Genomic DNA, 17,016 nt, shown 5'->3' with positions numbered 1-17,016 from the left:
ATCTATCACTTCACTCTCTCTATAGATCTCATCTGGTTTTATTAGCACCACGTCTAGGAAACTTTTTCCCTCTAGTTTGTTTCGTCACTTTCTTATTCAGCTGTCCTTCACCATTTGTTGGTCATGCTTTCTGTCGTTCGCATTTCCTTCCCAGTTAACATTTGGTAAATTGAGATCACGCTACAAAATCGTTCCTGTTTGTGTCGTTCCCCACATAGCCGATTATCTTATCAAATAATTCCGCATCAGTGTCAGCGCCAGTCTTCCCAGGTCTGTGCACCCCAAAAACATCAAGTTGCCTATTATCTTTAGAGATAAGTCTTACACTTAGAATTTAATGTTTCTCATCCTTAGATTTTTCGTGTCCTACAAATTCTTATTTCACCAGAATTAATACTTCCCCTTTTATGTTCCTCATCTGTCTACAATAAGCACTCCAATTCCGTAAGAAAATTTTTGCATCCATAATGTCACTTCTCATCCATGATTCAATTTCTATTACAATATTTGGTAAATACAGAGGGGTCCAGAAAATGTAGACACTCTTTGATAATCAATATTAATAGAACAAAACGACATAATGTTACATTTCTTGCAGGGGGGGGGGGAAGGTTATTTTATATGTTCAAAGTGACCCCCATTAGCAATCAAACAACGTCGATGGCGCTGAACTGCTGACCGAACTACGGCTGTCAGTGATGCCGGTGTGATAGCAGCGCAGGATGCCTCGATGATTTCTCGTAGCTCGTTCTGTGTAGCTGGGTTCTGTCGATGAACTTAATTTTTCAAGGTCCCCAGTAGGTAGAAGTCAAGAGGTGTAAGGTCTGGAGATCGTGGCGGCTACTCAACAGCTCCTCTTCGACCTATCCATCGTTGCTCAAACGGCAGTCTTACTCCATTCATTGCTGCACCGTTATCTGCTGGAAAACGCGCGCCAAGATTGTCGCGCCATTCACGTAACCTTCTTCATCTATTGAGAAAACAATTGCAACGATATGTCATTTTGTTTCAAAGATATTAACTATCAAAGAGTGTCTACATTTTTCTGGACTCCACTGTATGTATCTACAGTAATTTCGACTGTCGAAGATAAGCTTACATACTAATACTACACTTCACATTCTGCTTCTTCTTTCAGTGATATTTTACTTACCAGGACCGAAATCGTCTTTGAACATGAAGGGCTGTAGTCTGAAGTCTCGGAGGAGCACCGTGGCGCTTTCAACGCCCTTTCTGTGAAGCTCCACCGAGGTTTCATCCTGGCAGGAGAAAGACTTCCCGACCGGCGTGGGAAACAGCATAGTACTGTGTCCGCGAGGTGTAGACACCGTGACTTTATCTGCAGCAGACAGAGCCTTTAGCAGAATGCACATTATAGCATAGGCTATACCGAAAACTAAACCTCAACATTTTGTCTACTCACCAGGATCACTCGCGTTCTCGAACAGATCCTTCGAGGTATCGAACTCCAAGTCTACTTCATTCACGTACCAACGTTCTCCACCGGGAGTCTGAAAACAAGACATTAAACATTATTTACTGTAAAATGAAGGAGCTCACAAACAGGAAATTACTGATATTAAGTACCGAACTATTTTTTACGGTTTTCAGAAAGGACAAGGTACCTGAATCAAAATAAATAAATAAATAAATAAATAAATAAATAAATAAATAAATAAATAAATAAATAAATAAATAAATAAATAAATAAATAAATAAATAAATAAATAAATAAATAAATAAATAAATAAATAAATAAATAAATAAATCAAGCAAGCAAGCAAGCAGTCAGTGACCACTGATCTGCATTTAGAGCAGTCACCCAGGTGGCAGATTCCCTATCTGTTCTTTTCCTAGCCTTTTATTAAATTAAATTAAATGAGTACAAAGAATTTGGAAATTTATCGAACATCTCCCTTGGTAAATTATTCCAATCCTTAACTCCCCTTCCTATACACGAATATTTGCCCTGTCCGGACTGTTGTCCTGCAATAGATCCTTTACATGCCAATATATCTATCGAAACGAGGCTGGAAGTGCGGCCAGTATCCAGTGTTCGGGAATAGGTTCGAATCCCACTGTCGGCAACCCTGAAGATGGTTCTCCGTGGTTTTTCATTTTCACCACCTTCGAATCCGCCTACTTGTGTTCAGCGCTCTTGGCATTCAGTAGTACAGAAAAGTTCTTTTAGGTGTATAGGTACCGTGTATAGTCTACAGTATGCAGTAGCACAAAATCATTCAAACTTGATCCGTTTTACAAATAATCTTACTTTCGCCATTTCAGTCTTATTTGATGCCGAGTTCAGTGGTTCAGACGATGTAACCTACCGAATGTAAGTTGGTGGGTTAGATCCTGGCCCGGTCCGGTGGTATTTGAAGGTGCTAAAATACGTCAGCCTCGTATCGATAGATTTACCAGCACATAAGAAAACCTGCGGTACAAAATTCTGGCATCTCGGCTTCTTCGAAAATCGTAAAAGTAATTAGAGGATCATAAATCCCTTATATTATTATTATTATTATTATTATTATTATTATTATTATTATTATTTTGCTAGGGGCTTTACGTCGCACCGACACAGATAGGTCTTATGGCGACGATGGGATAGGAAAGGCCTAGGAGTTGGAAGGAAGCGGCCGTGGCCTTAATTAAGGTACAGCCCCAGCATTTGCCTGGTGTGAAAATGGGAAACCACGGAAAACCATTTTCAGGGCTGCCGATAGTGGGATTCGAACCTACTATCTCCCGGATGCAAGCTCACAGCCGCGCGACTCTACGCGCACGGCCAACTCGCCCGGTATTATTATTATATCCAATAAATATTATTTTGATACACCCCTCACCTTCTCTTTACAAATAACTTTCACTTAAGTTAATAATAATAATAATAATAATAATAATAATAATAATAATAATAATAATAATAATAATAATAATAATAATAATAATAATAATAAATATACGCGATAACTCCGTGTCTTGTTTTACTACGTTGAAAACCTCACGGTAAGCAGATATGTCTTGTTCCTTTCTAGCTTTTCGGTAGTACTGGCGTCTCTTGTAACTTTAGAGAAATTGAGGCGGTTGGCTGCACTGTTCGCGTCGCGTAGCTGTGACATTGCATTCGGGTGATGATGAGTTCGAATCCCACTGTCCGCAACCCTAAAGATGCTTTCCCGTGGTTTCCCATTTTCACCCCAGGGAAATGTTGAGACTGTATTTAAATTAAGGTCAAGGCTTCTACCTTCCCATTCCTAGCCCTTTCGTCTTTCCTTCGTTGAAATCCATGATGTGTTATTGTGACGTCAAACCCCTAACTTAAGTAAATAAATGATAACTGTAGAGAAACACCACCTTTTATATAATGTGCTCATCGTTCGTATTTTTATTGTTATCACTATGCTATCATTAACTTAACGATTGTAAACCGTAAATCTACAAATGGGAAACGTATATAACATTTAATTAAAATGTACAATCTTCCCACAGAAGATTGCCAAGATGATAAAGAAAACCAAACATGTATGCGGCTAATTTCAGCAGTTACTATTTAACTAAGAAGGAATTAAATGAATTACGATTATAACTGACCGCCTCTGTGGTGTAGTGATTAGTGTGATTAGCTGCCACCGCCAGAAGCCCGGATTCGATTCCCGGCTCTGCCACGAAATTTGAAAAGTGGTACGAGGGCTGGAACGGGGTCCACTCAGCCTCGGGAGGTCAACTGAGTAGAGGGGGGTTCGATTCCCTCCTTAGCCATCCTGGAAGTGGTTTTCCGTGGTTTGCCACTTCTCCTCCAGGCGAATGCCGGGATGGTACCTAACTTAAGGCCATGGCTGCTTCCTTCCCTCTTCCTTGTCTATCCCTTACAAACTTCCCATCCCCCCACAAGGCCCCTGTTCAGCATAGCAGGTGAGGCCGCCTGGGCGAGGTATTGGTCATCCTCCCCAGTTGTATCCCCCGACCGATAGTCTGAAGCTCCAGGACACTGCCCGTGAGGCGGTAGAGGTGGGATCCCTCGCTGTGTCCGAGGGAAAAACCGAACCTGGAGGGTAAACAGATTACGAACGAACGATTATAACTTCACCAATTGTCGCTCTGTAATACGTTATGTTGTATATTATCTCACGTTTCTAAAGCTCGTTACAATACCTTCGAGCTGACTGTCAACACCTTGCCTAAGAACCAAGCCTTTTCTCGTCCGATGTTTCTCATTCTGATACTACCTTCCATTTTTGTCTTCGTTCAGATCTGCCCTTCTCAAAGATAGGAACAGCGATCATGACTCATCTATAGTTTTGTTTACCGGAAGGAATAAGGAGGACTCCGAGAACTTACTTCGGCGATGTGGTGTCGGTGTTTGTTTATCGCAGTGGCCAGAAGATAGCCGGACGAGCAGCGGCCACGTGGGTGGACCGAGTACAGCCATCCCATGAATCATGCAATATCGACAGGACAAGGCGGATTTTAGAGAAGAATTTGTGAGTGCTACAAATGCAAAAACAACAGGACGAATTCAGAATGGAATGTGTGTTGATCGTTCAGGGGCTAGCGTCGGTAGAGCGGAAGGTACTAGTGTATCACGAAGGAATGACAGTCTAGCTCAGTAGCAATAGATTTAGCGCCCACCTGTACCAGTCGACAGGGCTGGTTCATAGAGCACCGGCCGTAAACAAGCAGTATTTCTGGCATAGACGAGTGCAATCATATTTTGAACACGTATTATCAACCTATTCCTATCCGCTACGTTTCCTCACTTACAGGTCCTAGCCTACGTCGCCCTTTACTAAGTTAAGCGTCTCAACAATAATAATATGAGAACCGGTTTTAAATATTCTCTTCTCACCAATTCGATACAGTATTTCTTCATTCATGATTCGATTTAGCCATCTCACCTAGAGCATTCTTCTGTAACACCACATTTCAAAAGCTTCTATTCCCTTTGTTGATGAGCTAGTTATTTTCCATGTTTCTTTCCATACAATACCACGCTTCAGAACATTGACGACTATCTTTCTAATCCCTTTATCAATGTTCGTAGTGAGCGAATTTCTTTTCTCAAGAAAGGCCTTCTTACTTGTGCTAGTCTGCATTTTATGTCTTTACTTCTGCTATTCTACTACCTAGGAAACAATATTAATCTACTTCCCTTAGGACTCCATTTGCTAATCTAATATTTCCTGAATCACCTGACTTTGTTCGGCTGCACTCCATTCGGTGATCGAATCCAGGCTCAGGCTGTAGACATTTAAACGGCGTTTTAGTCAGATCAAACTTACGGGTTAATAAAGTTCTGCTGAACAGTTTTAAATCGTGCCCAGAGGACTAGTTCACAAACCAACTGCAGGTTACTAGTGTTCTGAAAAGTAGTTCACCATCCTACTGCTTTCTAGTTAGGCCTCGAAGACAAGTTCACGAACTAACTTACAGGTTAAGTAGTCTATTTGAGTCGTTCCTGTCTCATTCTTCTTTAAATCGGTTGTGGTTGACTAACTCTAGAATAATTTTTATCTTATAAATAGGAGCAGTTGACCCTCGTGGCTATATGTGATTTCAATTCCAATAATAATAATAATAATAATAATAATAATAATAATAATAATAATAATAATAATAATAATAATAATAATGTCCGCCTCTGTGGTGTAGTGGTTAGCGTGATTAGCTGCCACCCCCGGAGGCCCGGGTTCGATTCCCGGCTCTGCCACGAAATTTGAAAAGTGGTACGAGGGCTGGAACGGGGTCCACTCAGCCTCGGGAGGTCAACTGAGTAGAGGTGGGTTCGATTCCCACCTCAGCCATCCTGGAAGTGGTTTTCCGTGGTTTCCCACTTCTCCTCCAGGCGAATGCCGGGATGGTACCTAACTTAAGGCCACGGCCGCTTCCTTCCCTCTTCCTTGTCTATCCCTTCCAATCTTCCCATCCCCCACCAAGGCCCCTGTTCAACATAGCAGGTGAGGCCGCCTGGGCGAGGTACTGGTCATTCTCCCCAGTTGTATCCCCGACCAAGAGTCTGAAGCTCCAGGACACTGCCCTTGAGGCGGTAGAAGTGGGATCCCTCGCTGAGACCGAGGGAAAAACCGACCCTGGAGGGTAAACAGATAATGAATGAATGAATGAATGAATGAATGAATGAATGAATGAATGAATGAATAATAATAATAATAATAATAATAATAATAATAATAATAATAATAATAATAATAATCCTCAGAGAAATCTTAGTTCCAAAATGCGAAAATGGAATTTGGATGAAAAAAGTCACATGAAATCTATCAAGTTACAGAAAAAATCATAGATACCAACAGGAAACGACTATTACAATTTTATGATTACTTATATAGAATGGATAACAGGCTCACAAACGAGCCTCCGTGGCTCAGACGGCAGCGCGTCAGCCTCTCACCACTGGATACCATGGTTCAAATCGCGGTCACTCCATGTGAGATTTGTGCTGGACAAAGCGGAGGCGGGACAGGTTTTTCTCCGGGTACTCCGATTTTCTCTGTCAGCTTTCATTCCAGCAACACTCTCCATTCTCATTTCATAGCATCTATCAGTCATTAATAAATCACTTTGCGAGTGGCGACCCCGTCGTACTAATAGCCTATATTTGCTTCATTCTTTCCATCCCTGACCCGGTCAATGACTGGAAAACAGGTTGTAGGTTTTCATTTTCAACAGGCTTACAAAGAAAATTTTAAACTTAGCCTTATCAATGAAAAATCACAATTGGCTAAAATAAATCAGTGAAGACCTAAATGAAATTAGCGTTAATGAAGAACCCGTTCAAGATAGAATAACGTTCAGAACCTTAATTCACAAACATAAATTTTCTGTAAAGCCCACCCAACTAAGTACAGCATGCACTAAGTAATGTAAAAAGGAACACAGAGAGAGGATGGACAGATATTGGGAAGAGAAGAAGAAAAAACAAAAAATGCTCGGGCATAACGAATCAAAAAAGTAATAATCTACTGGTGGAAGCAATATTCCAGTTGTGTTTCAATATGTTAGTTCTGCTGAAGTTGACGCTACCTTGAACATTGGTTTTTGTAAGCAGTGTTTCTCTACTCGTCTGACTGAGCATATAGTGCGGTTGAATGGAGGCAACGGAGTACGACATTCATCATCATCATCTGTTTACCCTCCAGGTTCGGTTTTTCCCTCGGACTCAGCGAGGGATCCCACCTCTACCGCCTCAAGGGCAGTGTCCTGGAGCTTCAGACTTTTGGTCGGGGGATACAACTGGGAAGAATGACCAGTACCTCGCCCAGGCGGCCTCACCTGCTATGCTAAACAGGGGCCTTGTGGAGGGATGGGAAGATTGGAAGGGATAGGCAAGGAAGAGGGAAGGAAGCGGCCGTGGCCTTAAGTTAGGTACCATCCCGGCATTCGCCTGGAGGAGAAGTGGGAAACCACGGAAAACCACTTCGAGGATGGCTGAGGTGGGAATCGAACCCACCTCTACTCAGTTGACCTCCCGAGGCTGAATGGACCCCGTTCCAGCCCTCGTACCACTTTTCAAATTTCGTGGCAGAGCCGGGAATCGAACCCGTGCCTCCGGGGGTGGCAGCTAATCACGCTAACCACTACACCACAGAGGCGGACGAGTACGACATTAATGTTTGTAATTTTAGATTTCTCTCCGGAACATTCGTTGCTGGACTGGTATTGTTTGTACGTTTAAGTACAATTATTATATTTCTCTGGCGGAACTTCTAGTAATCTTTATTTATAATATTCTAATTTTCCCTGTACACGTCAAATGTTTGCCCCATACTTCTTCTTTTTGAAAATCTCGAATTAGTAATACAAATGTGGAACACTGTTCAGTTCAGTTTTTATCTGCTTGTTTGTTTGGACATCGCGGGAGAACTACCTAACAGAATTTCTCGTAACTTGGTATTTAAGTTCAAGTATGGCCGATTTGTGCACTAGGTTGTATGTCGTTTCATTACTGCAGAGTAACGTAGCAAGATTAAGGGGAACAAAACTGGAAATATTTAATTTATTCAAAAATATTAGCTGTATCGAAAACTTATACATAAAGGTTGTGCAAAGTATAATTTCCAGTCTTTTATGTTCCCTGCCTTTTTAGCACACGATGAATAATAATGGAGATGCAATTATATAGTTTCACAAACTTCCAAGTATATATTTAAATATTAATTCTACACACATCCAGAAAAGTTTTGCACCACCATCTTGTCACGCGTGCCCTTAATGCTGGGGAATCCCTTATAGTTTTCCCTCAGAGGCAACTGCATTTGCAACTCTCATGCAAGGAAATAGGGCTGCAGGTGCCACCACCTCTTGATTAATTTCATCCGAGCACTAGCGCAGTCATACGCATTGAATGTCCGAGTACACGTCGAACTTAATGACCCGTCAGTGTGTCAGCATGCTTCGTAGGACGATCACACCATTTGAGTGGACCTGGATTGTGACCAAGGGCTGTCCGTTCGGAACGTAGCCCAAATGATCGGAGCGAACCATACTGACGTCGTGGGGATTTGGAATTGCTTCCAAGAAGCCATGAGTGTGGAGGATTTGCCTGGCACCGAAGGACCACGGTCGACGACAGCTGCTCGGTCCCTCAGAAATCCTGGTGACAGTGCAGTGCAACTGCACAAGGAAACTTGGAGGCCACTGCTATGGCTGTTTCACCACAAACTATCAGCAATCGTCTTCACAACGTGAATCTGTATGCTAGGCGTCTATGGCGATCACACCTACTCACCCCGTACACCATGGTACCTCGTAAGGGAAGCGAGTGAGTCCGAATCGTGGCGACGTGACCTTTTCACCTATGACTGTAGGATTACCCTAACCCTGACAATCATAAAAATAAGGAGACGTCCTGGAAACACGGAGCGCCTCCGCCACCCTGGCCCACGGGTCCATCATGGTTTGGGCCGGAAAAATGTATAGCCACCGGGCACCGCTCATTAATGTTGAAGGCAACCTGCGGTCAGAGGCATTTCGGAACACCATCCTCGAACCGTTTGTGCTGATTTTCCATCAGCATGTTGGTGACTGCCGGCCCCGTGGTGTAGGGATAGTGTGCCTGCCTCTTACCCGGAGGCCCCGGGTTCGATTACCGGCCAGATCAGAGATTTTTATCTGGACCTGAGGGCTGGTTCGAGGTCCACTCAGCCTACGTGATTAGAATTGAGGAGCTATCTGACGTTGAGATAGCGGCCCGGTCTTGAAAGCCAAGAATAACGGCCGACCACACGACACCTTGTAATCTTCAGGCCTTCGGGCTGGGCAGCGGTCGCTTGGTAGGCCAAGGTCCTTCATGGGCTGTAGTGCTATGGGGTTTGGTTTTTGGTTTATTTTGGTCACGGTGCGTGCCTGGTAATTGACTACCTCCAAGAGACCGGGATCACTCGGATGGAGTGGCCTGCATGTTCCCCGGACCTGAGTCCCATTGAACATGTTTGGGACCAATTGAAACGTGTTATCCGGGAGCGCAGGAACTCTCCACGCATACTTACAGACGTCCATAGTAATTCCGTCCAAGAATGGGACATGATGGATAGAGGAAATCTGGATGAATTAGTGGACAGCGTGCCTCGAAAGGTACGGGCCTACATCAATGCCAGAGGACGTGTGACTCGACATTGAGAAATTTCGATTGTTTTGCAAGAGGGTAGCTTTCTGAAAAAGTTATTTATTTTTGGTTCTGTATGCTTGAATTTGCAATACAGTGTTTCTTTGCTGTACGATCTGTCGAGTACCCTAATAGGTCATACGGATTACTGTCTAGCAAAAAGCAGGGTGGTGCAATTTCTTTTTTTCTATGTGTATGTTTAAAATATGTAAGTTACATAATATAGAAAATAAAGCTTCTGGACTAACGTAAGATAAGGGAACCGTTCAGGAATTTAGATGTTTATTCTCAAGCCAAATCAACAGTGAAGACAGCAGAAATACTATTAAATAGTCATGGTAATGAATTAACCGGTGATTGCTTTTATGAGGTGAGAAATCTCGTGGTCATCAGATCCTGTCGATCACGATGCACGCGAGTGATAACAGCCAGTAATCCTGTATAACTGTCCAAAGAAGCAGTTGATTGGCGACTTAATGTCCACTCAGTGTTAGGGTATTGACAGGGTAAGTCTTCGAGGTGTTCCACTCCGATTACGTTCACACAGGTGGCTGAGTTAGTGTGCATTACAAGAGTGAAGACCATACGAGCCCAAACTAACCTTCAGTTCTGTTTATTTCACGTCGAAAGTGGTGAATATACGTGTGTTGACGCACCGTGCAGTAGGTAAGTTTGAGAGGAATGATCACAACCATACAGTTGAGTGACCTCGATAGGCTGATAATTCAGGAGTAGCATGGAAGACACAACGTAAACAATAACATCCTCTGGTACGGTGTCGATTGTTGAGTACTGAACGTTACGTACATTAGCTTGCATGCTAACTTTGAACGGGAACGGGGTGTAACACCTCGAAGACCTCCCTTGTAAGCTGTGATTTTACTGTGTGGGTTCTCCTCACATAGGAACGCAGTGAGATAATGCACCACGTACAACCTATTATAATGTTGTTGTTTGGGATAGTATTTAGATTGGTTTGATGCAGCTCTCCACGCCACCCTATCATGTGCTAATCTTTTCATTTCTACGTAACTACTACATCCTACATGTACTCTAATATTCTTGTCGTATTTATGTATTGGCCTACCTCTACCGTTCTTACTACCTAGACTTCCCTCAAAAATTAACCGAACTAGTTCCGAGTGTCTTAAGATGTGTCCTATCATTCTATTTCTTGTTCTGGTCAAATTTCGCCAAATGTTCACCAATTCGATTATTTCTTTATTCATAATTCGATCTACCCATCTCACCTTCAGCATTCTTCTGTGCCATCACATTTCAAAAGCGTTTATTCACTTTCTTTCTGAGCTGGTTATTTTCCATGTTTCACTTCCACACAGTGCCATACTTCAGACGAAAGTATTCAAGAACATCTTTCTCATTTCTATATCAATGTTCGAGGTGAGCGACTTTTTTCATTCCTTGCTTGAACTTTTTAGTCATAGTCACTGCGATTGCCAGTTATTCTACTACCGAACTAACACTCTTCATTTATATTCTTTACGACTTCACTTCCTAATCTAATATTTCCTGAATCGCCTGACTTTGTTCAACTGCACTCCATTACTTGTGTTTAGGATTTATTTATTTTCATGCAGACTAAAACAAGCAAGGGAGGCATTTATTAAGAACAACAAAAATCGCCCACTTCCAACATTGATATAGAAATGAGAAAGATGTTCATCTCAGTGAAATTTAAATAACTGAAGATGAAGCCTCTCCAACACGATAAATATACCAGTTTTGAGATTTTCATCTGATGACATTCAGAGCATGCATATCAATTCTATAACGGTAATAAATGCTTTCTTAAAGAACAGGATTGTTATAAAACAGTTTTAGCAGATTAATAAACAAGGCTGACTTTAAGTACTTGAAAGTGTTAACTAGAAAATTAATATCCTCTGTACTGAGGTGACATTTTTCCTGGGATATTAATGTGATTAACAGGGTATGACTATTAATCAGAGGACATGTCGGAACACCATCCTCGAACCGTTTGTGCTGATTTTGCATCAACATGTTGGTGACTGGTTCCGCCTATAGCACGGTGCGTGCCTGGTAACTGACTACCTCCAGGAGGCCGGGATCACTCGGATGGAGTGGCCTGCATGTTCCCCGGATCCGAGTCCCATTGAACATGTTTGGGACAGAATATTGAATGCTATTGAAAAGGTGAGCTAAGTAAGTTCTCTGCCACAACAAGGTACCGTACCTTGCACTACCTCTAGCAAATCCCCTACTATTCATCCAAACACTGAGCTTTGCGAGTGGGTGTTGCATTAAGACCAGCTTGAGAGTATCAGTCGAAGAAAAAACTTTGCCAGGGGAGGGATTAGAACACGAACCTCCGAGCTGACAGGATCTCTCCGGTACGCGACGGTAATTTGTGTTTGATGCTGATTTCTTGAGATGGCTCCCAAACCGGTCTTAAGGCACGTGAAGATTTAGCAACACCGCCTCGGAAAGCTCATTTAAATTCGCCCGCGAAGCGATCTGATTGGCTAAATTCAGCAGCTCATATAATGACAACGGCACTAGATATCGAGTTAATTTTTTCGAATTATTTATTAGTATGATCACACCTCTAACGTTTCAGGTTGTTTCCAACCATCCTGTACAAGGTCTAACTTCTATGCTGTATAGAAAGTATTAGTAAAAAATGATCTTGACCCCGCAACCTGTATTTACGTCAGCAATTGTAAGCATTGTCTGGTGACCTCACAAAGCCTCTAAGAATAACAGAACATCATTCTCCGTCCCTGTCGCAGCGCAGTTTTACCACAATGGCAGAATTTTATCATTTGTACGACGATTTAAGAAAACATCGAAGCACGATTATTTGGCTACATGAGAATGACAAATACTACATTCAGTTATATCAAGGAAAAAAATCTGGCTTTATCAATAACTGCTATTCAACATTTAAACAAGACTGTCACTAGCTCTCAACAGAATGAGGTGTTACGTGCTGGGCTTTTTTTTTTTTTTTGCTATTTGTTTTACGTCGCACCGACACAGATAGGTCCTATGGCGACGATGGTATAGAAAAGGTCTAGGATTGGGAACGAAGCTGTCGTGGCCTTAATTAAGACACAGCCCCAGCATTTGCCTGGTGTGAAAATGGGAAACCACGAAAAACCATCTTCAGGGCTGCCCTGCCGACAGTGGGGTTCGAAGTCACTATCTCCCGGATGCAAGCTCAAGTAAATGGAAGATCAGTTTGCAGGTGCAGTGCTGGGATTGGACATAGTTTGGTACCAAAGGTCATTGCAAACGGCAGGGTTCTATTATGAGCACGACTATTAGGTAGCAGTCTCATTTTGCAGTTCAATGTGCGACTAACGGCTATGTTCGTTGAGGACGAGGCCTTTATTGAATTTTCTTTCCTTTTGTTCATGTACTGTGGCCCACGTACAGTTCCCTGCGTCATACGTGAATTTGTACACATTAAGTACAGGCTGACCCGAAAGTTCGTTAACATTTGACGAGGCAATACTTCACGGAATATTGGAGCCAGAGAGGTAATAATTAACACATGTGATTGGCATGACATGCGGTTTTACGAAACCAAAATAAAGTATACAAAATGATCAACAGATGGCGCTGGGCAGCAACACGTCAGGTACAAACGGACACCCATGCTTGAAATGACATTGGGTTTTATTGACACCAACAACGAGTGCACAAACATGCCAACAGATGGCGCTGGACAGCAACACGTCAGTGATACCGCATGAGGCTCATGTACGGTATAAACGGAGCTGTCATAAGAGAGGACGTCAGATGCGCCTGCAATCGCGGCATGTTGACGTTACTGGAAAAGGCACTGTTAGTGAAGCTTTATTTACTTTATTTTGGTGTCAATAAAACCTCACGTGATGCCAATCATGTGTGTCAATTATTACCCCCTCTACCTCCAACATTCCGTGAAGTATTGCCTCGTCAACTGTTGACGGCCTTTTGGGTCACCCTGTACACTCAGAACTATAACAGGGAACATCTTCCTTGCTTTCTTTACACACAGAACCGACCTGGTCACCAAAGTTATTTTAATCAAGGACACATTTTATGTGGGTATTTTAAATATTTTAGACATTTTAAATATAAATTACATGCATTTTAATGACAATGGAATTTACTTTACGAAAACCCGTTTTAACAAGATAATTTGTTTTGTGCTGTTATTGACTGTGTTTCTGTTCTTTTATTGTATTGTGAATTATCAGCACCGCTTTTAAATATGGCTTTGCCATTTTGTGATGATTATGGATTCTGTATAGTTTAAAATGGAAGCTAAAACATCTTGCTCATCTATATACTAGGTAGTCCACCCACCCCTTGCGATTTAGTTTTATGCAACCCGTCGCGTTTTCTACAATTCTCAAATACGTCAGTCCCTATCTCCCTAAACCGGTGTAATATAACGAGATGCGAGGTTATGGCCTAGAAGAGTGAGTGCCACTATTAATTCTTTGTGGGTACCACGAAGGAACCCGTAAACTGAGCACAGCTACGCTGAAATGTACCTTACAACAGGAGATGCACACAGAGGACAAGAACGGTATTGTATAATCTGGGAACTGCCCACTGCAGGTCAAGTCTCGCAATAGTTGAACCGGCAGGGGCGTGGTCGGAGATGTGATAGAGGACAGTGCTGGAGGGTATGGAGGTTCGAATCCCACGCAAGTCTTTTTTTACTGCTAATTACCTGGGATGTGGTAAGGTTGCATACTTGATAGTTTCTACAGACTGATTTGCTTATTTGGCCCTGGAAAGGGCCGTTAGTATCATGGTACGTGGTATGCAGTTGGGGTGGAAGAGGCTGAGAAACAGGTCACTGAATTTCAGTTACCTACGTCAATTAACACAGCACTCGGCCGAACTGACGACGTCCGTGGCCGATACAGAGCTGGGCGTGGTGTTGTAATAGACCATCTGACACGTTGAAACATTTCCGGCGTAACTGATCGGCATACCTCGGTGATGAGCTGTATAAGGTGACCACAATTGGCCGGCTCCTGGGCATTCAGCAGTTGTTTTGCATGGTCCCACAGGAAAACATAGAAGGGCGTAAGATCGGGTGATTTGGCGGGCCAAGAGACAGGTCCTCCACTTCATATTCATTTATCAGGAAACGTCACTTAGAGGTGGATCCGGATGACCACCGCCGCATGCGGTGGAGCTCCATAATGTTGAAATCACATCCTGCAGCGGTCAAGAAGTGGCAAATATTCTAACATCTTGGAGGAATCGCAGATAGCGTTCTCCCGTCAGATAGCCCTCAAAGAAGTGGGGAACAAGGAGGTGATCTCGCACTATGCCACGGCCCAAGGTACCAGAAAAGCTGCCTCTCGTACCCAGTGAGGATTATTCTCACTCCGCTACTGCATATTAACGGGAATTAACGGTTCCATTGTAGTGGAACCGCGCTTCGCCCTTAGATAATATGGTCGCTAAGGGCAGGATCAGTGTCCACATGCTGTAGGGCCTATTGACAGAACGCCACCCGGGCTTCGAAATCATGACAATGCAGCTGCTGGTGCAAGTGCAAATGGTACGGGTGAAACAGCTGGGTATGAAATATACGCACAACAGACGCCCGGCTGATGTCAGTCTCCTGTGCAATGGCTCGTGTACTAGTGTAAGGTTTATGCCAGATGGCGTCCAACACTGCCTCTTCATTGAAAGCAGAGATCACGGGATGCTACCGAACAGCCCGTGTCCTTTTCAGTGGCGCAGTAGTCCACAGACGTCTTTCTGTACTCCGAAATATCATGCCTGTCGGTTGTCACCTATCCGGGTAGCGTTCTTGTTACAGGCGTTGTGCCTAGTATGCACTCAGTTTAGCTTTTCTATACTTAGATGAGCAACATACCCACATACTCGTCGCTAGAATACATCACGAGGTAGTGAATAAGGTTTGCGTTGTGATGTGTTGTGACTTGCGTGGAAGGAGGGGAGTTCGCGCAGCTACATACCTACCTGCCATTGCATGTTGTTATCGTTCCAGTGGGGCACACATTTCCCTACCTGTGTCTTACGAAGCTAGGAACACGTACGACATAGCTAATTGGTTGCCTGTGTCCTAGCCACAGACCATCGTGCTCATCCTCGTCCTGCCCAGCACCATACCCTATGCCATGATACCATCGGCCAGTTATAGGGCGAAATAAACAAATCAGTCCGTGGAAACTATTAAGTATGCAACCTTGCCACATCCCAGGCGATCGGCAGTAAAAAGAATATATATACTTGCGTGGGATTCGAACCTCCGTACTCTCGAGCGCTGTTCGCTATCATATCTCCGATACTGTCAAGTTAACCTTAGTATGGCTTGGCATGTAGCAGGCAGTCTCCAGATTATACAATATCTGTTCTTGGTCTGTGTGTGCACCTCCTGTTGAAGGTAGGTATAGGTCATATCTGTGCTCGTTTTACGGCCTCCATAATGAAGTAATAGTAACGCCCACGATTCCTGCTGTTTTCTAGCTCGAAACCACACATCTTGTTATATTACCCAGGTTTAAGGAGAAGGACCGATGTATTTCGGAATTGTAGTGAAATTGGCGGGTTGCATAAAAAATGAGATCGCGAGGGGTTGGTGGACCACCTGGTATAAACGTGCTTACTATTAAAAGGGGCCGATGACCTAGATATTAGGCCCTTTTAAACAACAAACATCACCATCACCTATTAGTACAGCACAGACAAATAAAATTTGGACAGTCTATGTAACAACGGCAGGAGTGCAGCGACGTTCTGATATAATTGATACGCCTCCAGGTTAAGGCCGCGAAACCAATGAGCCTCCGGGATTCCCTAGGACGACAATAGCGCAGCTCATTCTACGCTCCATGGCGGAGAAAAGCTTAATTAATGGTACGTCAGATACATTCCATAACTAAATATTCGTGTTCTATATTCCACATTGTTTCCTTTGCAGTTTTTATTTACTTGTATATTTATTCTCCGCGGGTTGGTAACACGGTATCTGTGAGTGTCGATTTATGGGAATGACGTCATTCTGCGTTGATGTCAGCCAATGGCAGTGCTAGCAGCTCCTCAAGTAATGGACAATGGCGTGTGCAACATTTCATTATGAATTTTTTTTAAAAGTTGCTTTACGTCGCACCGACACAGATAGGTCTTATGGCGACGATGGGACAGGAAAGGGCTACGAGTGGGAAGGAAGCGGCCGTGGCCTTAATTAACGTACAGCCCCAGCATTTGCCTGGTGTGAAAATGGGAAACCACGGAAAACCATCTTCAGGGCTGCCGACAGTGGGGTTCGAACCTACTATCTTCCGAATACTGGATACTGGCCGCACTTAAGCGACTGCAGCTATCGAGCTCGGTCATTATGAAATAAAAGTAAATGTACTTCTTGGGGC

At 43.2% G+C, this 17,016-nt stretch overlaps 1 protein-coding gene across 3 annotated transcripts in view; it reads right to left on the bottom strand.

Annotated features, from left to right (window-relative positions):
• LOC136875630 (lysosome-associated membrane glycoprotein 5) overlaps positions 1 to 17,016 on the bottom strand; it is a 113,046-nt gene that overhangs the window by 7,535 nt on the left and 88,495 nt on the right. For all 3 annotated transcript variants that reach the window (XM_067149173.2, XM_067149180.2, XM_067149188.2), the window contains 2 exons: positions 1,424 to 1,511; positions 1,154 to 1,339 (listed from right to left, as the gene is read on the bottom strand). In XM_067149173.2, the coding sequence (XP_067005274.1) occupies positions 1,154 to 1,339; positions 1,424 to 1,511 (274 nt within the window). The remainder of the gene's footprint in view (positions 1 to 1,153; positions 1,340 to 1,423; positions 1,512 to 17,016) is intronic.

This window comes from Anabrus simplex, chromosome 1, assembly GCF_040414725.1.
Source record: "Anabrus simplex isolate iqAnaSimp1 chromosome 1, ASM4041472v1, whole genome shotgun sequence".
Taxonomy (NCBI): domain Eukaryota; kingdom Metazoa; phylum Arthropoda; class Insecta; order Orthoptera; family Tettigoniidae; genus Anabrus; species Anabrus simplex.
Note: the sequence above shows the minus strand (reverse complement) of the source record. Positions and strands in the feature narration are given on the sequence as shown.